General features: G+C 49.7%; 1 protein-coding gene across 1 annotated transcript; it reads left to right on the top strand.

The window, feature by feature from the left end:
• The first annotated feature begins 6 nt into the window (after positions 1-6).
• On the top strand, positions 7-27263 carry GSS (glutathione synthetase). Its single transcript, XM_066235790.1, has 13 exons — positions 7-125; positions 4064-4198; positions 7774-7919; positions 11616-11691; positions 11988-12127; positions 12934-13050; positions 19516-19596; positions 19698-19775; positions 21707-21773; positions 23140-23334; positions 23816-23897; positions 25266-25455; positions 26715-27263. The coding sequence occupies exons 2-13, from the start codon at positions 4070-4072 to the stop codon at positions 26836-26838; spliced, it is 1425 nt and encodes a 474-aa protein (XP_066091887.1). The 5' UTR covers positions 7-125; positions 4064-4069; the 3' UTR covers positions 26839-27263.
• Positions 27264-27589: the final 326 nt, after the last annotated feature.

Here is a 27589-nt window from a genome sequence, read left to right on the forward strand (position 1 = left end):
TGTGCCGCTGAGCGGCCCGCGCAAGCGCATTGGGTCGCATGGCGCCCCGCCCCCTGAGCCTCAGGTAACGGCTCCACTCAGGGGCCTGGGATCAGAAGATCAGTGCGCAGCAGCACCGAGACCAAGTAAGTGGGTTCCCGCGACGGTGGCCGGCAAGGGTCATGCTTCCTCTGGAGGAAGGACGTGAGGGAGGAACTAGCCAGTGATTGGAACCCTGGAGGCCAGGGGATCTTGCCGAGCGAACTCAATGGCAGGAACCCGGACATTGGTGGCCAGTGAGGGGGTTGGGCTGGTGCGTGTTGCTCTCAGATTTTTCAGATCTCCTGATTTAACATGAGGCCGCTGTCGGGACAAGGTGTTGGTGAGATTAGAGACCGAGTTAAAAAAAAAAGAAAAGTGGGAACTATTAGGACCAAAGTTTGTCCAGGGTGGGAGCGAGCAAGCCCTTGAAGTGGTGCAGACCTGGGCAGGAGACCATGCTGTTGCCCCGGCACCACACAGGCACTGGCCTCGCCCTCGGGATGAAGTCCTACCTGATTTCTGTGTGGGCGTTTTATGGCTGTTGGTGATCTAATCCTAGTCTGTTATTCATTCATCAATTAGTCATTTCACATTCAGTGAATACAGTAGTAGGTGCTGGAGGTAGAGAACTGATCAAGACAGACACGATGCAGGGAAATGAAATGGGCTGTAGACGCCCTGGGTGGAGACAACAGGGTTGGCTTCTAAAACGAAGTCATGAACCTGGTTAGGAGTGGTGGGGAGTGGTTCCAAAGAGAGAAAATGGCACGTGCCAAGACCCGGAAGGGAGAAAGAGGCCCGTGTTTTCTCGTTACTGAAGATAGCTCACTCTGAATCTGTTTAGTGCCCAGGGGCTCCTGTTCAGTGGAGCTTCTAACAGTGGAGATGGAGGGAAACCAAGGGATTCAACAGGCTGTATATTTAGATAGACTCCACAGGAGTTGGGAAGAATGGAACATAGGAGAAGTATGTACAAGGCTTGAGTGCCTGGGTAGGGTTCATCAGAAGAGGAGCAGGTCTTTGGGGAGACAACAAATTCTACCCTGGTTCTCTGAGGACTCCCAATAAGCGGTTGGACATTCTAGTTTGAAGGTCAGCAAAGCACTGCTGTAAAGGAAGAGATCTGAGGGGCATCAGCAAAATAGAAGTAAAGCCACAAAACTGGTTGAGACTAGAATGAGGAAAACAAAGGACCCAATCAGCACTTTCCATGGTGATTACTTTTATTCCTTATCTTTCTCTGTGTCTTCAGTACCTAGTCAAGGGCCTGGCATTTACAGGCCAGTCAGTGTTTGCCAACTAAACAAAAGCCCAACAGCAGTCAGAGACATTGGAATCCCAGAGGTGCAGAGATGGGGGCTAATGGAGGACTCCATTGCTCTAATGTCTGAGTCATAGGTTCTCTGCCACAAGACTGCTGTGTGACCTCTGACAAGTCTCCCGCCTGTAAAGTGGGTACAGCCAAAAAAAAGGAGCTTCCATGTAAACAGATCCAAATGCTAAGGAACTGCACATAGATTTTTCTTATTTAATCCACACAGCGACCTTATTTTTAAAGGAAGTACTATTATTATGGACCCAAACCCCGGTCAGACTGACCTCAGAGCTTTGTTCTTTACTATGACTGCCCTTATCTCGTGCTCATTCTTTCAAAACTCTGTGCTGAGGCTGGCAGACTTTCATAATTGGTCTAGCAGCAACCCTTTCATGGGGAGAGAGGCATGGAGCTGAATGTGATAGAAGTTACTTGTCATTTTTTAGCCCTCTTCCTGGACCACTGAACTGGGCAGCTGTGTTTTGTTCCTAAAATCAAATGACAGTAGGGAAGAACAAAATTAATGACTGGTGTAAAGGTGTAAAGCCAGTAGCCACGGCCACCATCACAGCTGCCTGGCCCATGCAGGGTTGCATTAGATTCGGACAGATGGTAATGAAACAAAAGAGCCAAGAACTGGGCCCTGGCCGGTTGGCTAAGTGGTAGAGCGTCAGCCTGGCGTGCAGAAGTCCCGGGTTCAATTCCCGGCCAGGGCACATAGGAGAAGCGCCCATTTGCTTCTCCACCCCTCCCTCTCTCCTTCCTCTCTGTCTCTCTCTTCCCCTCCTGCAGCGAGGCTCCATTGGAGCAAAGATGGCCCGGTCACTGGGGATGGCTCCTTGGCCTCTGCCCCAGGTGCTAGAGTGGCTCTGGTCTCAACAGAGCGATGCCCCGAAGGGGCAGAGCATCGCCCCCTGGTGGGCAGAGCGTTGCCCCCCTGGTGGGCGTAGCGTTGCCCCCCTGGTGGGCGTGCCGGGTGGATCCGGGTGGGGCGCATGTGGGAGCTGTCTGACTGTCTCTCCCCATTTCCAGCTTCAGGAAAAAAAAAAAAAAAAAAAGAACTGGTGGGCCATTACCATTAATCCTAGCTTGCACCCGGCGGCAAGAAATACACACAGTGGGAAAACACTTCCCTTTCCATTCAGGGCTCCTAAAGCCACTGACTCATCTGAGTATTCCTAGAATCAAAGGTTTCTACCTCACCAGTCTTATTCACCTCTGTTCCCCATCTCCTCTCTGCACAAACTGGCTTCTTCAGCACTCCACCATCTTGGCTGCTTCTCCTCTGCAATGCTGATGACAGGATCTGAGAGAAATTGCCTGCAGTCTGCCTTATTTTATAGTGTAGAAATTAAAGCCTTTAAGCCAATATACAAATAAGGAAGTATCTGATACAAACCCACTTATCTTAGGCATAAATAGGATTCCTCATAAGAGTGCACCACCCCACATCATGCAACAGTCAAGGGTGTGGGGAAAAGCTTAGTTTTGAAAAGATCTTAGTATTAAAAGGGTGGGAAAGGTTTAGTCTTAAAACTAACCCTTAGGCTATAAGAACCTTGTCAGTTTACAGCCTGTCTCCCACACCCAATGCAAACTATAAGCAACTAAACATATACATCATATTTACAAACTTACTTGACTGACAACTGGTGTTTCCAGATTTGTATCCAGTTCTTAAACCCCTGGGGCCTGCTGCAAAATGAATCCACCTTATCTGCATTTCATAGTATTTCACAAAGGTCCCCATTTCACCTCTCCACCCCCACGTAAATTATTCGAGATCTGCTGACATGGGTTATTGAGGCTAGAAGGGAAATTATAATCTATTACAGTGATTCCCATCCCAGGAAAACTTGTTAAAAATACAGAGTTCTGCCCTGGCCGGTTGGCTCAGCGGTAGAGCGTCGGCCTAGCGTGCGGAGGACCCGGGTTCGATTCCCGGCCAGGGCACACAGGAGAAGCGCCCATTTGCTTCTCCACCCCTCCGCCGCGCTTTCCTCTCTGTCTCTTCCCCTCCCGCAGCCAAGGCTCCATTGGAGCAAAGATGGCCCGGGTGCTGGGGATGGCTCTGTGGCCTCTGCCTCAGGCGCTAGAGTGGCTCTGGTCGCAACATGGCAACGCCCAGGATGGGCAGAGCATCGTCCCCTGGTGGGCAGAGCATCGCCCCATGGTGGGCGTGCCGGGTGGATCCCGGTCGGGCGCATGCGAGAGTCTGTCTGACTGTCTCTCCCTGTTTCCAGCTTCAGAAAAATGCAAAAAAATAAAAAAAATAAAAAAATACAGAGTTCCAGCCTCTCCCTCCCCAAAGACTTCTTGAATCAGAATCTCTGAGTGGGGCCAAGGAATTTGTATTCTCTCCCAACCCCGCCCCCGACTATTCAGCCAGGTTTAGAAACCACTGGTCTACCCTATTCCCCGTGTTTCACAGGCAGAGAATCCACAGCTTGGGAGAGGAAGGAACTTTCCCCAACCACATGATGACGTTAGTGCCTCTTTCTCCAATGAAATACATTGAGCTGGGGGTCCAGAGGCTTGGGTTCAAGTCCAAGTTTTTCCAGTCATTACTTTGGGCAAGTCATTTCACCTCTCTGAACCTTGCTTCCTTGCTGTGAGTTGATAACAGCTGACAGCCAGTGTTGCCTTCCCTGTGCTGCACTGCCAGTTTCAGTGGTGGCTGGCCCCCAGCTACCTGTCACCACGACCTCCCCTCTCCTTCCATTGTAGGTTTGGATGGCTAACAGCTGGGGAAGCCTCTTGCAGGATGAGCAGCAGCTGGAGGAGCTGGCGCGGCAGGCGGTGGACAGGGCCCTGGCTGAGGGAGTGTTGCTGAGGACCTCACAGGAGCCTGGCTCCTCAGATGTAAGCATCCCCCCAGATCACACTGCTCTGGGTCCCTCTGCCTACTCTGTGGCTCTGCTAGGCTGGGAGCAACTGCTTTGAGTCAGAGATCACATTTTTGCTTTATTTGTTTATTTTTGAATAACTAAAATTAATCTCTAGCCTGACCTGTGGTGGCGCAGTGGATAAAGCGTCAACCTGGAAACGCTGAGGTTGCCGGTTCAAAACCCTGGGCTTGCCTAGTCAAAGCACATATGAGAGTTGATGTTTCCTGCGCCTCCCCCTTCTCTCTCTCTCTCTCTCTCTCTCTCTCACTCTCTCATTCTCTCTCCCCTCTCTATAATGAATAAATTTTTTTTAAAAATCTTAAAAAAAAAAAAAAGTACAGATAAAATTAATCTCTAGAAGTATGTCAAGTAAAAAGCACTATATGAATTTAAGTCTGGGGTTTGATGTGTAACTTAGGCAAGTTACTTAGCTCTCTCAGCTGCAGTTCCTTCAAATATTAAAAAAGATAATAGGGCCTGACCTGTGGTGGCGCAGTGGATAAAGCGTCGACCTGGAAATGCTGAGGTCGCCGGTTCGAAACCCTGGGCTTGCCTGGTCAAGGCACATATGGGAGTTGATGCTTCCAGCTCCTCCCCCCTGTCTCTCTCTCCTCTCTCTCTCTCTGTCTCTCTATCTGTCTCTCTCTCTCTCTCCTCTCTAAAATGAATAAATAAAAAAAATAAATAAAAAATAAATAAATAAAAAAAAAAAAAAAAAAGATAATAGGGCCTGACCGGGCGGTGGCGCAGTGGATAGAGCGTCGGACTGGGATGCGGAAGACCCAGGTTCTAGACCCTGAGGTCGCCAGCTTGAGTGAGGCCTCATCTGGTTTGAGCAAAAGCTCACCAGCTTGAGCCCAAAGTCACTGGCTCGAGCAAGGGGTTACTCGGTCTGCTAAAGGCCCGCGGTCAAGGCACTTATGAGAAGGCAGTCAATGAACAATTAAGGTGTTGCAAAGCGCAATGAAAAACTAATGATTGATGCTTCTCATCTCTCCGTTCCTGTCTGTCCCTGTCTATCCCTCTCTCTGACTCTCTCTCTGTCTCTGTAAAAAAAAAAAAAAAAAAGATAATAGGCCCTGGCCGAGTGGTAGGGCGTCGGCCCAGTGTGTGGAAGTCCCAGGTTTGATTCCTGGTCAGGGCACACAGGAGAAGCGCCCATCTGCTTCTCCACCCTTCCCCCTCTCCTTCCTCTCTATCTCTCTCTTCCCTTCCTACAGCTAAGGCTCCAATGAAGCAAAGTTGGCCCGGGCACTGAGGATGGCTCCGTGGCCTCTGCCTCAGGTGCTGCAATGGCTCTGGTTGCAACGGAGCAATGCCTCAGATGGGCAGAGCATCGCCCCCTGGTGGGCATGTAGGGTGGATCCCTGTCGGGCACATGCAGTAGTCTGTCTCCCTTCCCACTTCTCACTTAGGAAAAATACAAAAATAATTAAACAAATAATAAAATTAAAAAGGATAATAATTCTCTCACCAACCTCATCAAGTTGGTGAGAGAATTAGAAAGTAATTCATGTGAAGCACTTTACTCAGTGTGCTATTATTTTTTAGGAACCTCTTAATCACCCTACCTTCTCTGCAATTGGTTTACAGTACATCCTTCCAGGTCTTTCTCTGTGCATTTATATACATATATATGTACATAAAGAAATAGGTGGTTTTGGCCTGACCTGTGGTGGCGCAGTGGATAAAGCGTCAACCTGGAAATGCTGAGGTCGCCGGTTCAAAACCCTGGGCTTGCTTCTTCAGGCACATATGGGAGTTGATGCTTGCAGTTCCTCCCCCCTGTCTCTCTGTCCTCTCTCTCTCTCTCTCTCCTCTCTAAAATGAATAAATAAAAAAGAAAAAAATTAAAAAAAAAAAAAGAAATAGGTGGTTTTTTAAAAAAACAAGTTGGATCGTACATATTATTTTGTCATATGTTTTTGTTTGTTTTTTATTTAACAATCTGTCTTGGAACTCTTTTTAACTTCCTCCATTAGGATCAGCTTCCGGGTATGGATGAGTCACAGTTTAACTTTCTTCTACTGTTGGCTATTTAGGTGATTTCTGATGTTTTATGACTACAAAGAGCACTACAGGGAATCCCCTGTACATGCCTGTTTGGGCACCTATATGAGTGTTTCTGTACAGTTGATACATAAAAATAGAACTGCTGAGTACAAACCACATCTTAAAAAACAAAACATCTCATCCTTTAAAAAAGGATAGCTCGGTTGGTTAAAGCATTGTCCCAATGTGCAGGGGTTGCCAGTTCGATCCCCGGTCAGGCCACATACAAGAACAGATCAATGTTCCTGTCTCTCTTGCTCTCTCTTTTCCTTCCTCTCTCTCTCAAATCAATAAATTAAAAAACAATTTTTAAAACTTTTTTGGCCCTGGCCGGTTGGCTCAGTGGTAGAGCGTCGGCCTGGCATGCGGAAGTCTGGTTCAATTCCCGGCCAGGGCACACAGGAGAGGCGCCCATTTGCTTCCCCACCCCTCCCCCTCTCCTTCCTCTCTGTCTCTCTCTTCCCCTCCCACAGCCGAGGCTCCATTGGAGCAAAAGATGGCCCGGGCGCTGGGGATGGCTCCATGGCCTCTGCCCCAGGCGCTAGAGTGGCTCTGGTCGCGACAGAGCGACGCCCCGGATGGGCAGAGCATTGCCCCCTAGTGGGCGTGCCGGGTGGATCCCGGTCGGGCGCATGTGGGAGTCTGTCTGACTGCCTCCCCTTTTCCAGCTTCAGAAAAATACAAAAAAAATCCCCCAAAACAAAAAAAAACAAAAACCATTTTTTTTAACTTTTTTATTTTGACTAGGTAAGAGATTTCCTTGCTTTGAAATTTAAAGGATATAAGAGTTTACAGCTTAACTCTCCCTTTCCCCCTTCCTACCCCGTTTTCCTGCCCTGAAAGTAACCCGTGTTTTATAAAGAAAACATTTATTCCTGTTTAGTTTTTCAGATAGCTTATAAAGAGAAAATATGTATAAGTTCCTTTTTCCCACTTTTACACAAAGAAGCACCCAGACAAGCTCTTCTGTGCTTTACTTTTTTTTAACTTGACGTCCTCCTTGTGACTGTCCAGATTAGCAACTAAAGAGCTGCCACCATCCTTTTTACCAAGACATTACTTTTGACCTGATCTGTGGTGGTGCAGTGGATAAAGCGTCGACCTGGAAATGCTGAGGTCGCCGGTTCGAAACCCTGGGCTTGCTTGGTCAAGGCACATATGGGAGTTGATGCTTCCAGCTCCCCCCCCTTCTCTCTCTCTGTTTCTCCTCTCTCTCTCCCTCTCCTCTCTAAAATGAATAAATAAATAAAAAATTAAAAAAAAAAAAAAAGACATTACTTTTGTCTCTGTGTGCTCAGAACCCAGGTAGGGACCTGGTAGAGAGTCCGGACTCAGTGTCTGCTCAGGGCCAAGAGAATGAGAATGGCTGTCACCAAAGGTAGGCTGATTCCGAGGAAGGTGTGCCCCTACATTTTAGGAGTATCGTTGCTTGGTTTGTAAACCAGAGCTCTGCTTGTTCACAGGTGTTCCATCCCTGCCCGCTCTCTCCTCTCTCAGGTGGTAAGCTATGCCCCGTTCACACTCTTCCCCTCCCTGGTCCCCGGGCCCCTGGTGGAGCAGGCCTATGCTGTGCAAATGGACTTCAACCTGCTGGTGGACGCTGTCAGCCAGAATGCCGCCTTCCTGGAGCAAACTCTCTCCAGGTACTGAGGGGCCAGGAATTGCTAGAACCAAGGGACTGGAAGACTGGGGAGCCAGGAAGTGTTGCTCTGGCATCTGACTTGCTGGAGCGGGGGACAAGTACACCCCAGGAGAAACAAACAGAAGTAGAATAGAAGTCAGGAGAGCTGGCTTCTACTCCTGGCTCTACTACTTAATTAAAAATACACATGATTTCAAGCAAGTCTGTTTCTTTCTCTGCACCTCAATTTCTTCATCTGTAGAATGGGGAGGTTGGGCCTGACCAGGAGGTGGCACAGTGGATAGAGCATCAAACTGGGATGCGGAAGGACCCAGGTTCGAGACCCCGAGGTTGCTGGCTTGAGTGCAGGCTCATCTGGTTTGAGCAAAAGCTCACCAGTTTGGACCCAAGGTCGCTGGCTCGAGCAAGGGGTTACTCGGTCTGCTGAAGGCCCGTGGTCAAGGCACATATAAGAAAGCAATCAATGAACAACTAAGGTGTTGCAATGCACAACAAAAAACTAATGATTGATGCTTCTCATCTCTCTGTCCCTGTCTGTCTGTCCCTGTCTATCCCTCTCTCTGACTCTCTCTCTTGTCTCTGTAAAAAAAATTAAAAGCCCTGGCCGGTTGGCTCAGCGGTAGAGCGTCGGCCTAGCGTGCGGAGGACCCGGGTTCGATTCCCGGCCAGGGCACACAGGAGAAGCGCCCATTTGCTTCTCCACCCCTCCGCCGCGCTTTCCTCTCTGTCTCTCTCTTCCCCTCCCGCAGCCAAGGCTCCATTGGAGCAGAGATGGCCCGGGCGCTGGGCATGGCTCTGTGGCCTCTGCCTCAGGCGCTAGAGTGGCTCTGGTCGCAATATGGCGACGCCCAGGATGGGCAGAGCATCGCCCCCTGGGGGGCAGAGCACCGCCCCTGGTGGGCGGGCCGGGTGGATCCCGGTCGGGCGCATGCGGGAGTCTGTCTGACTGTCTCTCCCTGTTTCCAGCTTCAGAAAAATGAAAAAAAAAAAAAATTAAAAAATAGCCTGACCAGGCGGTGGTGCAGTGGATAGAGCGCTGGACTGGGATGCAGAGGACCCGGGTTCGAGACCCCGAGGTTGCCAGCTTGAGTGCGGGCTCATCTGGTTTGAGGAAAAGCCCACCAGCTTGAACCCAAGGTTGCTGCCTCCAGCAAGGATTTACTCGGTCTGCTGAAGGCCCGCGGTCAAGGCACATATGAGAAAGCAATCAATGAACAACTAAGGTGTTGCAACGCCAATGAAAAAACTAATGATTGATGCTTCTCATCTCTCTCCATTCCTGTCTTTCTGTCCCTGTCTATCCCTCTCTCTGACTCACTCTGTCTCTGTAAAAAAAAAAAAAAAAAAAAAAAAAAAAAAAAAAAAAAAAAAAAATTAAAAAATAAAAAGAATGGGGAAGTTGGCCTAAACCTAAGATCCCTTTCAACACTGACATTCTGTAATTCTCTGATTTGTGACCCCCTTCTTGGAAGACTTAAATTCTCATTTGGGATTAGAAAAGGTCACTTTGATTCTAGAGAAAACAGGGCGAGTGAGGTTATTAGGTTTAAAGTCGGATTTCCTACTAATTCTAAGTAGTCTCCCTTTCTTGTTGCTTGAAGGCCTCTCCCCTCTGGGTGGGATGGGGCACAGACTGGGCATCGAGGATACAGAACACCCGAAATGGCATAACCCACCACCCCTTTCTGTCTCTTTTCCCTTGATCTCCCCCCTTCAGGCCCTCGGGCAATGGAAATTACTGAATTACATTTTTTATTTTAGAATTAAATTATAATTAAAAATATATAAATATATATGTGTGTATACACACACACACACACACACACTCCAAGACTCAACATATATATGTAATTGCATGTCTGATTAATTTTTCAAAAGCAAACAGTTATTTGGTTAGAAACAAACTCTTTAACAAATGTGTTCATTGGTGTGGAGGTGAATATGACAAGGAATCATAATGATAAGAAGTTTGGCCCTCGCCAGTTGGCTCAGCAGTAGAGCGTCAGCCTAGCATGCGGAAGACCCAGGTTCAATTTCCAGTCAGGGCACACAGGAGAAGAGCCCATCTGCTTCTCCACCCTTCCCCCTCTCCTTCCTCTCTATATCTCTCTTCCTCTCCTGCAGCCAAGGCTCCAATGGAGCAAAGTTGGCCCAGGCCCTGAGGATGGCTCCATGGCCTCCACCTCCATGGAGTAGACAGGTGCCATGGACACTACACAGAGACAGAGGTGCTGGCTAACACTCCTGGTAGGCATGCCTCCTGGTGGACATGCTGGGTAGATCCCAGTCTGGTGCACGCAGGAGTCTGTCTGACTGCCTCCCCCTTCTCACTTTGGAAAAATAGAAAAAAAAAAAGTTTTGAAAATTGACTTGGCGCTAAAAACACAATGAGTCATGAATGTACAAACACTACCACCCACGTTTCTTGGGATGGGACTGGCTTTTGTACCTCTGATTCTGGACTGTAGGAAATATGAGCAGTCTGACTTACGACCTTTACCCTTAAGATGCAGTTATGTAGGAGACTTTCCCTGCAGCCGGTCTCTGCAACCCCTATTCCCCTCTCTGAAATACACACAGCCCCCCAGTGTGTGAGGAGAAGAGCCACAGGAGCACATCTGTGAGAACAGCCCCCTAGAGTCTGGGTTTGGAAGAGGAAAAATGTGTCTCAACTTTCCCGGAGGCGGAAGCTGGGGGCTCGACTCCAAATCCAAGGGCTGGGAAACCCTGTGAGAGAGTGAGGCCTGTGCTGCTGGGGCTCGGTGCGGTCCCTGTGACAAGGCCAGCTGCCAGTCAGGCCTGAGCGGGCGTGCAGAGACCACCCTGAGAGATAACAAGTGTGGCCTTAGTTACCCTTGGGCGCCTCTCCCTGAGGCTCCGGAAAACCATACTGTATGAGCTCCCACCATAAGTCACAGCAGCACACGGCCATGAGGATGAGGCAGCACAGACAAGGTCTGCACCTTCCTGTGGTTTACACAGTCAAGTAGCAGAGACCATGGAAAAGTGGAACTGCAATCAGTGCTATAGAGGAGAGGTCCCCAGTGCTATGAAAGCACTGAGCACGGGGGCCTGGCCCAGACAGGGAAGGCTTTCCTGAGGAAGTCACATCAGAAAAGGATTGGTTGAAGGAAAAAATAGTATATTCTGCTTGAGTCAGAAAACTGCTAGTGGGGCACAGGGCATAACAGCCGTCTCCTCATCTCTGAGGACTGCCATGGAAGAGGGGACGACTTGTCCCGGCAGGTCCCGGAGTATACGGGAAATGAGAGAGTTAACGTTAGGACAGTCAGAAAGCTTACAACCAACAGAGCCATTTAAGTAGAGAATGGTTATATCACATGCTGTGTGTGAGGTATGCTTGGGACCAGACACTGTATTCAGTCCTGTACATGTAATATCTTACTGACTCTTTACTACAACTCTGATAAAAGTTTTCCTCTCCGTTTTCCGGTTGAGCAAACAGACACAGAGAGGTAAAATGATTCCCTAAGGCTGCCTCCTAGTATCTGATAGAGCTGGGATTTGAACCCAGGTTTTCTGGCTCTAGAGCTCGATTCTAAACCACTGTTCTCTAGTGGGTATGCAGGTTTGGGCCAGTAGAACCCAGAGAGGATTCAGAAATCAGTGGACAGGCATGGAACTCCTTGACCTTGAAGGTTCCACGTAACCTAGAAAATGTCGCTTCCTCCCCCAGCACCATCAAAAGGGACACCTTTACTGCTCGTCTCTTCGACATCCACAAGCGAGTCCTGAAAGAGGGCATTGCCCAGGTAAGCCATTCCCTACTCCACCCCAGTCTGGGACCTGCCCCTCCCCCACCTGTTTTTTTTACCAGAAGAGTTTGGCCCAGGTCCTGAACTTGGGCATCTACTTCTCATCGGTTCCTGCTGGGTTTGTACATCATTGGCCAACCCTGGGATGACCAAAACAACGATTCCATTGTGTTCGGGAGTGTTAGCCAGCACCTCTGTCTCTGTGTAGTGTCCATGGCACCTGTCTACTCCGTGGCCAGGCCCTCAGACTTGGCCCCTGGGCACATGTCCTCAGCCTTCCGTTGTCCCCACAGACCGTGTTCCTGGGCCTGAATCGCTCAGACTACATGTTCCAGCACAGCGCAGCTGGCTACCCAGCCCTGAAACAGATCGAAATCAACACCATCTCCGCCAGCTTTGGGGGCCTGGCCTCCCGGACCCCAGCTGTGCACCGGTAGGTCCTTTGGGCAGTCCTGGGCACACCAGTGGGTGATAGCCTGCTGAGCCCTCAACCACAGGTGGGGACAGGGATCTCCAGCTCTCCAGCTCTGACTGTGCCTTTCGGGCCTGGACCGTGTGTTGTCCCCCTGCCCCCCCCCCCTCTAGTAGCCTGCTTTCCACTTGTAATTAGGACTTGGTATTTCTCTTTTTTCTTTTAGAAATTAAATTTAATGGGGTGACATCGATCAATGAGAGTACAAGGTCTTGGTATTTCAAGTAGAGACAGGACCTTACGGTTCATCTAGTCTTACTCTCTCATTGTACAAGTTAGTATTCCAGGCAGAGGGAAGAGTGCCTGTGAGGGCCCTGAGGTAAGAAAGAATTCATATGTTTGAGGGCCTGAAAGAAGTCCAGAATCCAAGGCAGAGAGGGATGCAGAGGCTTCCCATCTGAGGGCTGGGCCCTAATAGCATCTGCTTCTAGCCAGCAGTGATGTTCCAGGTTGCTGTAATTCCAGGTGGTCTACAGCAGGATTCCAGATAGCACCTGGGCTCAGGGAAAGGGGTTCCAGCTCGTTGGGAGACTGGGCTAGAGTGGAAACACAAGGTCTCAGGGCTCCTTTGTGCCTGTGCACCAGGAGCCAAGGTTAGGGCAGTCCAGCACCTTCTAGCCTAAGATGGGTCCTATAGGAATATAATGATGTGTTTTAATGCTCAGCTGATACTGAAAGTGATGCTCCTATAAGTGTCTGTGAGTCTTCATAGTCAGGGGGGTCTTTCAGGTCCATCCAGTTACTGAACAGACATCTTTCTCCAACAGACATGTCCTCAATGTTCTGGGTAAGACCAAAGAAGCTGCGAAGATCCTCTCCAATAATCCCAGCAAGGGACTGGCCCTGGGGATCGCCAAAGCCTGGGAGCTCTACGGCTCAGCCAAGTAAGGGGCAGGAAAAGGGGCAGAAGAACCCTGCTTTAGAGTCAGCACTCATGGGTGCAGCACCTTCTGCTTTGCCTGACATCCTTAGGGAATGAGCCAATCATTCTGGGAATAGAAAAGCTTAACACTTTTAAGGGCCAGAATAATTTTAATGGAGTTTTGGGCTTCCTTCCTAAATATAAGATGCTGACTCTAATTTAATCTTCTCAAGCAGGCTGGAGGTCATCGTCTGACTGTCAGTGATTGCTTGTTGACGTAATGCAGAGGTGCTGCCTCGAGTTAGAAAGGCTGCGAGGCTGTCCGCCCGCGTCATGGCCCCAGCTCTTAGGCTTGGAGATCTCATTCCTCTGCACTGCGGGACGATGCCAGCCGAGCTGTCCGGCCAGGACTAAGCTCTCATTCCTTTCCTTCATAGTTTTCTTTCTTTCTCTCTGCTGACAGTGCGCTTGACCTTGGGCTCCTCCGCTCCCACCCCTGGACCTCCTGTCCAGGTTGCTGTGGTTCCGGGAAGCAAATGACTAGGGTTGTTCTGATCGTGTCTAATGAGTGTGAGGGCCTCTTTGAAGAGTAAATGCATAAGCTTTGATTTAGGGATCTTAGAGTGTCTGTTTTAACTGCTTTGAGGCAGTTTTTGCTTTGTTCTTATTTCTCACCCATGTTCCAAAAGTGTGAATATGCTAGGTAAGTGACTTCTGGATAAGTGAGAGGCCACAGTAGTAAGGGTTACTGCAGTGTTAACACAGCATTAATAATTAACCCTGCATGAGCTCACTGGTGCCATAACTTAGCGCCGGGCACCTCGCCTACAAGATTCCATTGAATCCTCATATCAAACACTCCATGGCGCTCTTCCTCTCCCCCATTTTGCAGATGAAGAAAGTGAGGTTCAGAGAAGTTAAGTGAACTGTTCCAAGTCAAGTGGTGAGCTGGTGGAGCCCAGAGCCCACCTCCCTTCAGAACCTGCATTCGTAATTACCTGATGCCTCCAAGAGAGCCTCTCTGGGCTTGTTCAGCCTCACTAGGACCCAGCAAACCTCAGACTCTGAGCATTTAGAAGTCCTCAGAGCCCTGGCCGGTGGTGCAGTGAATAGAGCATCTTCCTGGAGCTCCAAGGTTGCTAGTTCGATCCCAGGGTCACCGGCTCAAGGCCAGGGTGGCAGGTTCCAGCCCAGTTTGAGTCCCAATCAGGGCACATATGAGAAGCAATCAAAGGCACGACTAAGTGGAACAATGAGAATCTCCTCTCCTCTCTCTCCCTCTCTCTCTTTCCCCCTTTTCCTCACCCTCTCCCTTTCACTTTTCCTTCCTTGCCCCCTCACCGCTCTCCCTTCCTCTCTCTCTCAAAAAAAAAAAAAATCACCAAATGAAAATGTCAAGTAGAACTCTTGGCTAGGTTGTATTTTAAGAAGCGAAGCCAGGGCCCTGGCCGGTTGGCTCAGCGGTAGAGCGTCGGCCTGGCGTGCAGGAGTCCCGGGTTCGATTCCTGGCCAGGGCACACAGGAGAAGCGCCCATCTGCTTCTCCACCCCTCCCCCTCTCCTTCCTCTCTGTCTCTCTCTTCCCCTCCCGCAGCCGAGGCTCCATTGGAGCAAAGATGGTACGGGGCCTGACCTGTGGTGGCGCAGTGGATAAAGCGTCGACCTGGAAATGCTGAGGTCGCCGGTTCGAAACCCTGGGCTTGCCTGGTCAAGGCACATATGGGAGTTGATGCTTCCAGCTCCTCCCCACCTCTCTCTCTCTCTCTCTCCCTCTCTGTCTTTCTCTCTCTCTTCTCTAAAAATGAATAAATAAAATAAAAAAAAAATACTTTAAAGAAGAAAAAAAAAAAAAGATGGTACGGGCGCTGGGGATGGCTCCTTGGCCTCTGCCTCAGGCGCTAGAATGGCTCTGGTTGCAGCAGAGCGATGCCCCAGATGGGCAGAACATCGCCCCCTGGTGGGCATCCCGGGTGGATCCCGGTTGGGCGCATGCGGGAGTCTGTCTGACTGCCTCCCCGTTTCCAGCTTCAGAAAAATGAAAAAAAATTAAAAAAATAAATAAATATAATTAATAAATAAATAAAAAAGAAGCGAAGCCAGGAGATGGATCAGCTGGGGAACGCCTGATGGCCCAGTGCTGCAGACGTTTCTCCAGGCTGTAGATAACACGGAGAGAGACTTGTGTACCCAAAATCAGGTGCTGGGTATAGGAGCCATGGGGCCTCTGAGGCAGGACCGGCTTCCCTCATGTTGAGATCAGATAGCACATGATCTTTGCTAAGTCTATTTTTTCTTTTTTCTTTTTTTTCCATTTTTCCGAAGCTGGAAACGGGGAGGCAGTCAGACAGACTCCCATATGCTCCCGACCGGGATCCACCCGGCATGCCCACCAGGGGGCGATGCTCTGCCCATCTGGGGCTGCGCTCTGCCACTCTGCCGCAATCAGAGCAACTCTAGCACCTGAGGCAGAGGCCACAGAGCCATCCTCAGCGCCTGGGCCATCTTTGCTCCAATGGAGCCTCAGCTGCAGGAGGGGAAGAGAGAGACAGAGAGGAAGGAGAGGGGGAGGGGTGGAGAAGCAGATGGGCGCTTCTCCTGTGTGCCCTAGCGGGGAATCAAACCCGGGACTCCTGCACGCCAGGCCGACGCTCTACCACTGAGCCAACCGGCTAGGGCCAGTCTATTTTTTTCTTGAAGCATCAGTCTCTTTATTTGTAAAATGAGGGTAGGATAATACCTAAAAGGGTGGTTGTGAGAATTAAACAAAATCATGGATTTGAAAAATTCTTTAAAAAAATTCAAGGATCATTCATTATGTGATATTTTCAATGTTAATAATAACTACCTCTTTTTTTAATTAATTTATTTTTTACAGAGACAGAGAGTGAGTTAGAGAGAGGGATAGACACAGACAGACAGGAATGGAGAGAGATGAGAAGCATCAATCATTAGTTTTTCATTGCGCGTTGCAACACCTTAGTTGTTCATTGATTGCTTTCTCATATATGCCTTGACCGCGGGCCTTCAGCAGACCGAGTAACCCCTTGCTGGAGGCAGCGACCTTGGGCTCAAGCTGGTGGAATTTTGCTCAAACCAGATGAGCCCGCACTCAAGCTGGCGACCTCGGGGTCTCGAACCTGGGTCCTCTGCATCCCAGTCCAACGCTCTAGCCACTGCACCACCGCCTGGTCAGGCAATAATAACTACCTCTTAAGCATTAGTAGTTTTATTTTACAGAAGAGTAAACAGGGTTTCAAAGAGGTTGAATAACTTGCCCAGAGTCACACAGCTAGCAGTTTAGAATTCACGTCTCTCTGCCTCTGCAGCCTGTGTTTTCTCTGCTACGCTGTTCTGTCTCCGAGGGGAACGGCTCCCTAGTATGGATTGCAAAACTGAGGCTGAAGCATGTGTAGAGCAGATGAATTGCCATCAATTATCTCATACCTTGTAAGAATTTATTTTAAAGGAAGCCTAGAAAATTGCAGTTTCAATTTAGACATTTATTCAAACTCTTTGAAAATACAGTATCTGTGATGAGAATGAGTAGAGACAGGAAAGGGGGGTTCTTGGTATAAAAGTTGAGGAACTACGATCTATTTAACACCTTATTTATAGATGGGGAAATCAGGGTTCAAGGGAAGAAACTGACTTGCCCAAGGACAGGTGATACCACAGGACACTCACAGAGGACAGGACAGTCCTCACTCCCAGCCAGCATGTTACTGCCTCCTCACCTTCCTTAGCTGACAACTTTTCCAGTCCTGACGGACTGCTTAGAACTGAAGGCAGGAACAGGACCAACCACTTTCTGAGTCTGACTGAATATTTAGCAGGAAACAGGCTGACATCATTCATGAGGGCATGTAGTTCCACTTTACCCTACAGCCTCCCTCCTCTGCCTCTGCTTAGAAGTGGGCCAGCCTGGGCCAGGTGCCCCCTTTCCATCTAAACAACAGAGCAGATCAGGCTGCAAAGTGAAAAGCAAGGCCATTGGCCATCGTAATTCTCAGAGCAAGATGGCTTGTGGGACCACTGTTTCTAGCTTGTCTCTCAGATACCCAGCTCAAAGCCAGGGCTCAGCTTACCTCAAGGGATTTCAGGCAGACCAGCAGAGGCTGCACCCTCGGGCCTGTATTTCACCTAAGTGGAAAGGAATCAGGCAGAGTGTGGTCCAAGAGGTTCTGCTGAGGTAGGGAGAAGCAGAGACAAATAGACAAGAGGCCAAGTATAGGAGGTCAGGAATCCCCACTTAGAACCCTAAGCCAAAGTCTGGCCAGCCAAGAGTCCGCAGAAAGCCATGGGTCTAGCGCAGTACAGCTATAGCAAAAACAGTTTGGGGCTGCTAAGCGTTGGCCCTAGAGCAGGGGTCCCCAAACTTTTTACACAGGGGGCCAGTTCACTGTCCCTCAGACCGTTGGAGGGCTGCCACATACAGTGCTCCTCTCACTGACCACCAGTGAAAGAGGTGCCCCTTCTGGAAGGGCGGCGGGGGCCAGATAAATGGCCTCAGGGGGCTGCATGTGGCCCGCGGGCCATAGTTTGGGGACCCCTGCAGAGAGTCTAGTTGGGGGTTGAACCTGCCTTTGACAATTGAAGCAGCTTGGTTGGTAGCCAAACAGGCAGTTCTCTGGCATTAGCTTTTCCCTGAGTTCTTGAGCTCCCACTTCTTTAAGAAACATATGAATAGCCATGGCCAGATAGTTCAGTTGGTTAGAACGTCATCCTGGTATGGCAAGGTTGCAGGTTCAATCCCTGGTCAGGGCACATACAAGAATCAAGCAATGAATGCATAAATAAGTGGAACAACAAGGTGATGTTTCTCTCCCTCTCTCTCTCTCTCTCTCTCTCCCTCCTTTACTCTCTCTCAAAAAAAAAAAAAATCAATAGGCCCTGGCCTGGTGGCTCACTGGATAAAGCATCAACCCAGTGCACCAGATTCTTGGGTTTGACCCCCGGTCAGGGCACATATAAGAAGTAATCAGCCTGACCAGGCGGTGGCGCAGTGGATAGAGCATTGGACTGGGATGCTGAGGACCCTGGTTCGAGACCTCGAGGTCGCCAACTTGAGTGCGGGCTCATCTGGTTTGAGCAAAGCTCACCAGCTTGAACCCAAGGTCGCTGGCTCCAGCAAGGGGTTACTCAGTATGCTGAAGGCCCGCGGTCAAGGCACATATGAGAAAGCAATCAATGAACAACTAAGGTGTCGCAATGTGCAGCGAAAAACTAATGATTGATGCTTCTTATCTCTCTGTCCCTATCTATCCCTCTGCCTCTGTAAAAAAAAAAAAAGCAAAAAAACCCCAAAACAAAACAAAAAAGAAGCAATCAATGAGTACACAACTAAATGGAACAACTAAGTGAAACAATGAGTTGATGCTTCTCTCTCTCTCTCCCTTCCCCCACCTCTCTCTCAAGTCAATGGGGAAAAAATTTTTAATTAAAAGAATGTTTTTAAATGTTAAAAAATCAATTAAAAAAAGAAATGTGAATAAACAGTAAGAAGCCAGATGAACTCCAGTGATCCCATTAATACTGTAGGGTCAAGCCTGACCAGGCGGTGGTGCAGTGGATAGAGCGTCGGACTGGGATGCAGAGGACCCAGGTTCGAGACCCCGAGGTCACCAGCTTGAGCACGAGCTCATCTGGTTTGAGCAAAAGCCCAACAGCTTGAACCCAAAATCGCTGGCTCCAGCAAGGGGTTACTTGGTCTGCTGAAGGCCCGCAGTCAAGGCACATATGAGAAAGCAATCAATGAACAACTAAGGTGTTGCAACACGCAATGAAAAACTAATGATTGATGCTTCTCATCTCTCTCCATTCCTGACTGTCTGTCCCTGTCTATCCCTCTCTCTGACTCACTCTCTCTCTCTGTAAAAATAATAAATAAATAAATAAAATTTAAAATACTGTAGGGTCAAGAATGGCCCTGTGTACATCGCAGAAATGTTGGGAGGCCCTAACATATAACAAATGTTAGGAGGCTTAACAATAAGACCTTATTTAGAGGGTTTCTATAAGATTCCATTGAGTTATTCTAATGTTTCATGCAAGAATCACAAACTCTTTTATACATTTATGCTTTACAATCTAATAATGTCATAAGCCCCAACCCCCAGCATTATTCTGTAAAAAATATCCTTTAGTACTCTTACCTGTTTGTTCTTCCAGAAAGATTTTAGAATCATTATGTGAAGTGCGTTATTGAGATAGTTTTAAATCTGAATTTTAGTTTGCGTAGAAAATTGACATCATTGCAATATTTCGTCTGCCTACTAGAGAAGGGGCAGAAACATCTTTATTTTTTCAAGTTCCCTATTTTCAGGGAACAGTGTGTTGTAGCCTCAGGTGTCGGTGCCTGAGGCAGTCGGAGTTGAGAGACTCTCTGCTCCTTCAGGGAAGCTGTGTTCTCACTGTCACTCCTGAAGGGGGTGGCGTGGAGGGAGGGTCAGCTCTGTAGCCACCATGGGCCACCTGTGCTCTTTCCCCAGAGCTCTGGTGCTACTGATTGCTCAGGAGAAAGAAAGGAACATATTTGACCAGCGTGCCATAGAGAATGAGCTACTGGCCAGGTAAGTAAAGGAGGTCAGACCTCCAGGTGTGGCCCCAGGACTGGGGAGAGCCACTGGGAGCGGAGCATCCACGCCTCGTGCCCCTTGCCCATCTTCCCCAGGAACATCCATGTAATCCGGCGAAGGTTTGAAGATGTCTCTGAAAAGGGATCTTTGGACCAAGACCGAAAGCTGTTTGTGTAAGTGTTCAGGGAGCATTCCCTAAAGATCCAGTAGAGGGCTGGTTTTAGAAACTCATCCTTTTACTCGCTTTCCCCAAATGATCCTTTCTTGGAGGCGTAGTAGCTTGCTTCCTTCTCTCTGAATTTAAGGGGTGAACTCTGAAATATCCTATCATTATAGGAAATTTTGGAGAAGGCTAGCCAACTTCTGCTGCTAAAGGGCTGTATTAGAGCTGCTGAATTCTAGATAAAGGTCTTCTTAAAATAACCTTGGTTTTCATATGCCCTTGGTCTCCCGAAGTTTCTCATCCCTGTTGATGACTAGTCAAGTCAGGCCTGAGCACTGGGCTGGGAAGTCAGGGAGGGAGAGGAGGAGCTGTCTTATTTTGTGTCTGATCTGGGACCTGTTCTTTGAGCTGAGGCAGGACCTCAGGGCCTGGACTTGTACTCTAAGCCAGGCCCTGCACTTCCCTCCAGGGGCCACCACCAGGCAACCTCAGTACCACATTTTGGGTAGTATTGTCCGTACCACACATATGTAGACCTGGAACTCTGTGATCCCTAGAACTAACCTCCATGGAATTTCACAATACCACTCACCATTTTCAAAATTTACTTTTATCGTAACAACAACAACTAAATCATAAATATACTTTCCAGATAAACCAGAAAATATTAAATAAATCAAAGAAAAGGGGGGAAGAATTCAAAAGGTAGTCTGTATTTTAACTAGTCTCAAAATTTTGCATCTCCAACATTACTCACATGACTTAAAAAAATAATCTCAGCCTGGTTTCCACCACTTTAAACAGTGTAAACACATGTGCATTTTTCTAAGCATGACATACAATTCTGTTGCTCAGTAATTTTGAGGTCAACTTTTTGTATATATTTTTCTGAAGTGAGAAGTGGGAGGCATAGAGAAGGACTCACACATGTGCCTGACCAGGATCCACCTGGCATGCCCACCAGGGGGCAATGCTCTGCCCATCTAGGCCATTGCTCCATTGTGGACTGATACATTCTGGTGCCTGAGGCAGAGACCATAGAGCCATCCACAGTGCCCGGGCCAACTTTGCTCCAGTGGAGCCTTGGCTGCAGGAGGGGAAGGGAGACATAGAAAGAAAGAAAAGAGGGAAGGGTGGAGAAGCAGATGGGCGCTTCCCCTGTGTGCCCTGGCCGGGAATCGAACTTGGATTCCTTCCACACACTGAGCCAATGCTCTACCACTGAGCCAACCGGCCAGGGTGAGCCCAACTTTTAAAAATCTACTTAATTTTGCCCTGGCCGGTTGGCTCAGCGGTAGAATGTCGGCCTGGCATGCGGGGGACCCGGGTTTGATTCCCGGCCAGGGCACATAGGAGAAGCACCCATTTGCTTCTCCACCCCCCCCCTCCTCTCTGTCTCTCTCTTCCCCCCCGCAGCCAAGGCTCCATTGGAGCAAAGATGGCCCGGGCGCTGGGGATGGCTCCTTGGCCTCTGCCCCAGGTGCTAGAGTGGCTCTGGTCGCAGCAGAGCGATGCCCCGGAGGGGCAGAGCATCGCCCCCTGGTGGGCAGAGCGTTGCCCCTGGTGGGCGTGCCAGGTGGATCCCAGTCGGGCGCACGCGGGAGTCTGTCTGACTGTCTCTCCCCGTTTCCAGCTTCAGAAAAATAAAAAAATAAAAAAAATTTACTTAATTTGATTCCAGTTATCTTCTTGTTTCCCTCTGGCCTTCCTGGACTGACTCGAGATCTGGAATATTCTAAAACATTCCTTACTGGACACCCCCATGTTTTTCGTGGAAGCTGTGGCTATGTACTTTCACTGGTTCCAATGAACCCCTCTTTAGGTTGCCCCTGTGACCTTTCTAAGTAGCCACACTCATTCTGATGCACCCTGAAATAGACTGAACCACTGAACACCTCAGTTGCAATTGAGCACGGCAGCTTTCTCCTTCCTGTGTTCTAGGGATGGCCAGGAAATTGCTGTGGTTTACTTCCGGGATGGCTACATGCCAAGTCAGTACAATCCACAGGTTGGTATTTTCTGTTCAACGCCTCCTGAGACCTACTGTCGCTCCTCAGGGACCCAAATCGGGTGTCACAACAACCTGGGTTTTCCCCTGAATTCTGGATTCAGTACTTCCTCAGGGGACTTGCTGCTGGGACATCCTGTCCCGTACACTTTTGCTACCTCTTACTCTTTACAAACACACTGTCTTCCAGAATCTGAGTCCTTAGGAATCTACAGTGCTTTAGCCATTCACACTGTTTCTGGGGATAGGCTGGTAATCTTTAACAATCATCTTTTTCTGGAAGGAAAGTCCTAATTTGTAGCATTTGCTGATTTCTGTAGTATAAATACTCCCCACTATGGCCAATTTCAAGCTTCCCAATTTACATCTCTAAACACAGAGCTGGGGAGAGATGGGTACAATCAGCTAGTACCAGCTGGTGCAAACCAGTTCTACCTCATCCTGACCTGTTCTTTCCTGCCAGTTCTTAACTCTCTTTTATCTGCGTCAGAAAGTTTTTAATCACCTGCCCGCTCTTAATGATAGTAATGATACAACGTTATCTTGCTATCCCCATAATGTAGTTTCAAAACTACTTTCCACATCCATTATTTCACTGAATCTTTTAACAACCACCCTGTGAGGCATATCATTACTCCCATTATACAGATGGAGAAACAAAGGTTTGGAGAGATGCAAGGGCTGGTCTGGGGACCCACAGGAAGTCCCCAGGCTTTCTCTCAGTCCAGTGGCATCCCCACTACATCATTCCCCTGCCCTAATCTACAGCATGGAGAGGCTGAAAAGCCTTGCTTTCAGTTGGGAGAAAGTAAAGGTGAATAAAGAGAATTATGGGGAAACATACTCTAAATAGAGTGGTTTGAGAACGTGACTTTGAGGCAACTTAAGGATGAGAAAGACCCAGGCATTCTTTGGAAAAGTCAAAAGGAGAATTCTCCAGGCAGAGGGAAAAGCTGTGGATGCAGAAGCCCTCAAGCGGGAGGGGTGTGTGTGTTTGGGGACCAGCAGGCCTGTGTGGCTAGAATGTGGAGGGTTGGAACAGAATGAGGTTGAGGAGAGAGTTTGGAGTTTATTTGGAGTGCAGTGGGAAGCAAGAGTTCCATCCCTTTCAGACTTCCTCATCGATTTTTCTGCACCCTTAGACCTTTCGTCGTTTCCCTTTTGATTACAGTCATGCTTCACTGAGCTAGACGGTGAGCTCTCTGAGGGCAGGGACCCTGCGGACTGGGAGGGAGCGTACCTGCCTCACAAGGGTGTGGCAGTGACCTGGGAGATAATGAACGTGAGGCTAGAAAGCAGGATACCTGGCACCTGAGGGACGGCTGCTGTGAAATAGAGTAGAATTCCTCTGGCTCTCTCTCTGCAGAACTGGGAAGCACGCCTGCTGCTGGAGAGGTCGTGTGCTGTCAAGTGCCCGGACATTGCGACCCAGCTGGCAGGAACTAAGAAAGTGCAGCAGCAGCTGAGCAGAGTGGGCGTCCTGGAGGAGGTGCTTCCCGGCCAGCCTGAGGCTGTGGCCCGCCTCCGGGCCACCTTTGCTGGCCTCTACTCACTGGACATGGTATGTGGGCAGCCTGTTTCTCCCACCGCAGGCCTCCTAGGTGGCAAGGACCTGGACTCTAATGTGTTAGGGTGGCCGGAGTGGGCACTGGGCTAGACTTGGGTCATTGATGCTTTGTGAGAACCCCTAAGTCCTGGGGAAGAGGGCTGGGATCCACTGTAGACTCGCTCAGCAAAGGGAAAGATGGCGATGGGAACCAGACGAAGAGGCTGAGGCAGATGGCAAGAGTTAGGGAACATCTGTCCCTGCTTTCCAGGCCGCACACCCCTGAATTGTGCCAGAAGAAACTTGTTCTCTTGTTCTTGCTGCTGCAGGGGTCTTTTGGGAGGGTCACACCCAGATAGTGGCCTCTAGCCGAAAAGGGCTTCCAGTTCTCCCCTGAACTACTCTTCCTCTGACACCGCTCTGCACAGCCAGCAGGACCTCAGCCCTGCTTCTCTGGCCTGAAACTGCCCGTGACTGCTTTCTCCCCTCCTGCCAGGGTGAAGAAGGCGACCGGGCCATCGCTGAGGCCCTCGCTGCTCCCAGTCGGTTTGTGCTAAAGCCCCAGAGAGAGGGTGGAGGTAGGTGGACTCCCCCTCTGCGGGGCTGCTCGGTGGAAAGGGGCTGGCAGACTGTCCCCAGCGCTGACTGGCACTTGCTATGGGCACAGACCCAGGCTCTGAGAAATAGGAGACAACTGACACAGGCCCTGACCTTGGACGGTGTCCCGGGAGACCCTGTGTGAAGTGCTGTGGAGCACAGGGGAATCTGATAAACTGGAACTTGAGAGTGTGGACAAGTTGAGTCCGCAGTGCCTGTGGGTGGATTGTGGGGTGGGGACAGGTCAGAACTTTGGGTGTCTTCCTGCCTCGTTTGAACTTCCTGAGGGCAGGGATCACTTCTGCCTCCCAGCCTGAGAGGAGATGGTTTTTGATCTTGGTCTTAAGGGATAGGTAGGCGTTTCCCAAGTGGGAAAGGGGGAGAGCATACCGTGCAGAAGGAGCAGCGTTAAGTACAGCACTAGTCCAAGGAAGAGTGGTGTTGGTGGGGCTGGAGCAGTGTGGGAAATGGGAGGGGCAGGGGACTGGGCTGGAAAAGGTGGTTTGGGGCCTGATTCTAAAGAATGTTGAATATATATATGTAGGAGATTGGATTTTCTTCAAAGAGAAGTGGAATATCACTAGAGAGTTTTAAGGAGGGAAGAGACACACGACTGATTCAGGATCCGTGTGTCAGTCCTGGTAGACCATGTCCTGGAAGGAAGGGAGACATTAGTAGCAGAAAGACCATGGAGGAGGCAGTAGTTGTCTCGAAGAGCGATGTAGAGGCCTGGGCTAGGGCGGGACAGTGTGAGTACAGACTGAAGAGACATGTCTGAGCGGGTGAGGTCCTGAGAGGGAGGAGTTGAATATGACTCAGGGATGCCTCTTGCCTGATTGGGACTAGGAAGGTCCCGGGTGGGCGGGTTCAGGCGGAAGTAATGAAATCTGTGTGGGCATATTGAGCTTGTTTGGGGGACCCATGGATATCCGTGCGATGTCTAGAACAGGGAACTTGGGTTCAAGATTTGGGAGTTAACAAGTTATAGGATATAAATGGAGCCTTGGAAGAACTCTTCCTGAAAACTGTGTATGTGAAAGAAAGAACAAGGGTAAACGACCAATTCCTTGGGAATCCCAACATTTAAGAGGTGCAGGAGCCGGTCAGAGAGGCTGAGAAGTGATAGCCACAGACAGGTAGGATGGTGTGGCATAAGGTGGGTTTGCTTGTGTGAGTCAGGGCTCATCTGTTAAGATGACATTCCCTCCTTGGGAGCCAAGCCTTCCTTGGCTTCACTGAGCTGGTGTCAGGAACTGAGGCTCCTGACTTACCCACATGGCCCCAGAAGTGGGGACATGGGGTGGAGAGGTGGGCCCAGGGTCCAGGGTGACTGGCCAATGGAATTGCAGGTAACAACCTGTATGGGGAGGAGATGGTGCAGGCCCTGGAGCAGCTGAAAGACAGCGAGGAGAGGGCCTCCTACATCCTCATGGAGAAGATTGAGCCTGAGCCGTTTGGGAATTGCCTGCTACGGCCTGGCAGCCCTGCCCGAGTGGTCCAGTGTGTCTCAGAGCTGGGCATCTTCGGGGTCTATGTCAGGTGAGCCCATCGGGAGGGGTTCTTCCTCACCAGAGGGCCAATCAAGAAAGCCTGGAGGGGGCCCTGGCTGGTTGGCTCAGCGGTAGAGCGTCGGCCTGGCGTGCGGGGGACCCGGGTTCGATTTCCGGCCAGGGCACATAGGAGAAGCGCCCATTTGCTTCTCCACACCCCCCCCCCCCGTCCTTCCTCTCTGTCTCTCTCTTCCCCTCCCGCAGCCAAGGCTCCATTGGAGCAAAGATGGCCTGGGTGCTGGGGATGGCTCCTTGGCCTCTGCCCCAGGCGCTAGAGTGGCTCTAGTCGCGGCAGAGCATCGCCCCGTGGTGGGCGTGCAGGGTGGATCCCGGTAGGGCGCATACGGGAGTCTGTCTGACTGTCTCTCCCCGTTTCCAGCTTCAGAAAAATACAAAAAAAAAAAAAAAAAAAAAGAAAGCCTGGAGGGGAGCCACACGCCAGTCCCCGGCTGCATTTCCTTGTCTGGTAAATCGGCCAAGGACCTAGACCTGCCCACCTCATGGCGCTACCAAATGAAGCCCGATGAGAAGTGTTTTGCAACTTTAAGGAAATTTCAAGTAGTGTCTAGATGGATGAGAAAACAACCCAGGACCAGGAGACCCCGGGGAAGAGAGAGATTGGGTTGTTGCTAGGCTACTGGGGATTCTGGGGAGAGGCGAGATGGGCCAGCTAGAGGGGCCTCAGCGGCTTTGAAGACCTGAGTGGCCCTGGGTTTGGATTCGAGCACTAAAGAATGAGAAAGAGGGGAAGACTTGGTGATTTAATAATTCCTGATCCCTTGTACTATTTCCTACAAAAGACTCACTCCAAGGTCAGGGCAAGGTAGAAATGTCAGATCCTTCTCTCTACAGTCCCCTCTAACCACCGGCTGCGTCTCTGCCTGCCTCCCACAAGCTCTCCTGCCGCCATAGCCTTTCTTGAGAGAGAGGCAGAGCAGGACATTTATAGCTACAGAACATGAATTGTCAGCCTAGCATCATACTAAGTGCTTTCCCTGCTTTATTTAATCCTCATGAATATCTTGCAAAATGAGATGTACCATCCCTATTTAAAATCAAAGACAAAGACATAGGGCTAGTAATTTCCAAGCTAGGATGCAAACCCAAATCTGATTCTAAAGGCCTAACACTTTCTTGAGTGTAGTCAGTCACCCGTGTACTTACTGCTCAGCTGGGACCAGGGAAGGTCCTGGGTTTGGGGGCTGAGTCTAGCTGACAGTTGTGTGTCTCCTGCTCCCATTTCTATAGGCAGGGAAAGGAATTTGTGATGAACAAGCACGTGGGACATCTGCTCCGAACCAAAGCCATTGAACATGCAGATGGTGGTGTGGCTGCGGGAGTGGCAGTCCTGGACAACCCATACCCCGTGTGAGGACACAGCCACGCCTGTCCAAACTCGCTCGAGAGACCTTCTGTCCCTTGTACTTGGCATTCCTTTCCTAGTCCTCCTGACAGGTGCTTTTCTCCTAACTTGGGAGGGCCGGTCTCTTCTAGAGACCTCCAGGGTCTTTGTGGAGGGGTGAATGATGGGTACCTCCCATTTGAGGACCAGAAAAGCTGTGTTTCCTTTAGATGAGATCTAGAAGCCCCTAAATCCTCGGGGTGTGGGTACAGCTGAAAGAAAGTTGATCTGAGGTACGAGTCCAGAACCCTGGCATCCTCCTGTCAGCCCCTTGTCAGCCTTTCAGCAGGGCCCAGGGTCTGACCTGGGACAGGACTTGGGGTAGGAGGAGGGGCTGGAAGGGCATGGCCTTTCCCCACCTCTGCCTTAAATAAAACCACATTTGTGATTCTGTGATTCCTTGGTTGCTGCAATTGGGGGAAGGATCGGCCCACTTAAGGTGAATTGGACTTGGCTCTAATCAGACTCTCCCTAGCTCCAGACCCTATGAACAGAACCCTGCAGTTCCAATCCTTAGTCACTCACTAGTGCTCTCAAGGGGTCATAGGGAGGAGAAGGTTCCTAGCAGGAGCCACAGGAAGGGTGGCTGTGATGGGACACCACAGTTGTGAACTGGCTTCGTTGCTTTCCTGTTTAGTTCAGTAGCTTGTCAAAGCACCTATCAGTGCAGCACTGCCTAGTTTGTCCAAACCAAAAGCTTTGGAAGGAGGGTTCTGGGGTA

This window comes from Saccopteryx bilineata, chromosome 6, assembly GCF_036850765.1.
Source record: "Saccopteryx bilineata isolate mSacBil1 chromosome 6, mSacBil1_pri_phased_curated, whole genome shotgun sequence".
Lineage (NCBI taxonomy): Eukaryota > Metazoa > Chordata > Mammalia > Chiroptera > Emballonuridae > Saccopteryx > Saccopteryx bilineata.

Bases quoted from the DNA above. Each gene is read 5' to 3' on its own strand.
- GSS (XM_066235790.1), top strand. From the start codon at position 4,070: ATGGCTAACAGCTGGGGAAGCCTCTTGCAGGATGAGCAGCAGCTGGAG. The intron at 7,920-11,615 runs GTACTGAGGGGC...TTCCTCCCCCAG, and splicing joins CTGGAGCAAACTCTCTCCAG to CACCATCAAAAGGGACACCT. The intron at 25,456-26,714 runs GTGAGCCCATCG...CCATTTCTATAG, and splicing joins ATCTTCGGGGTCTATGTCAG to GCAGGGAAAGGAATTTGTGA.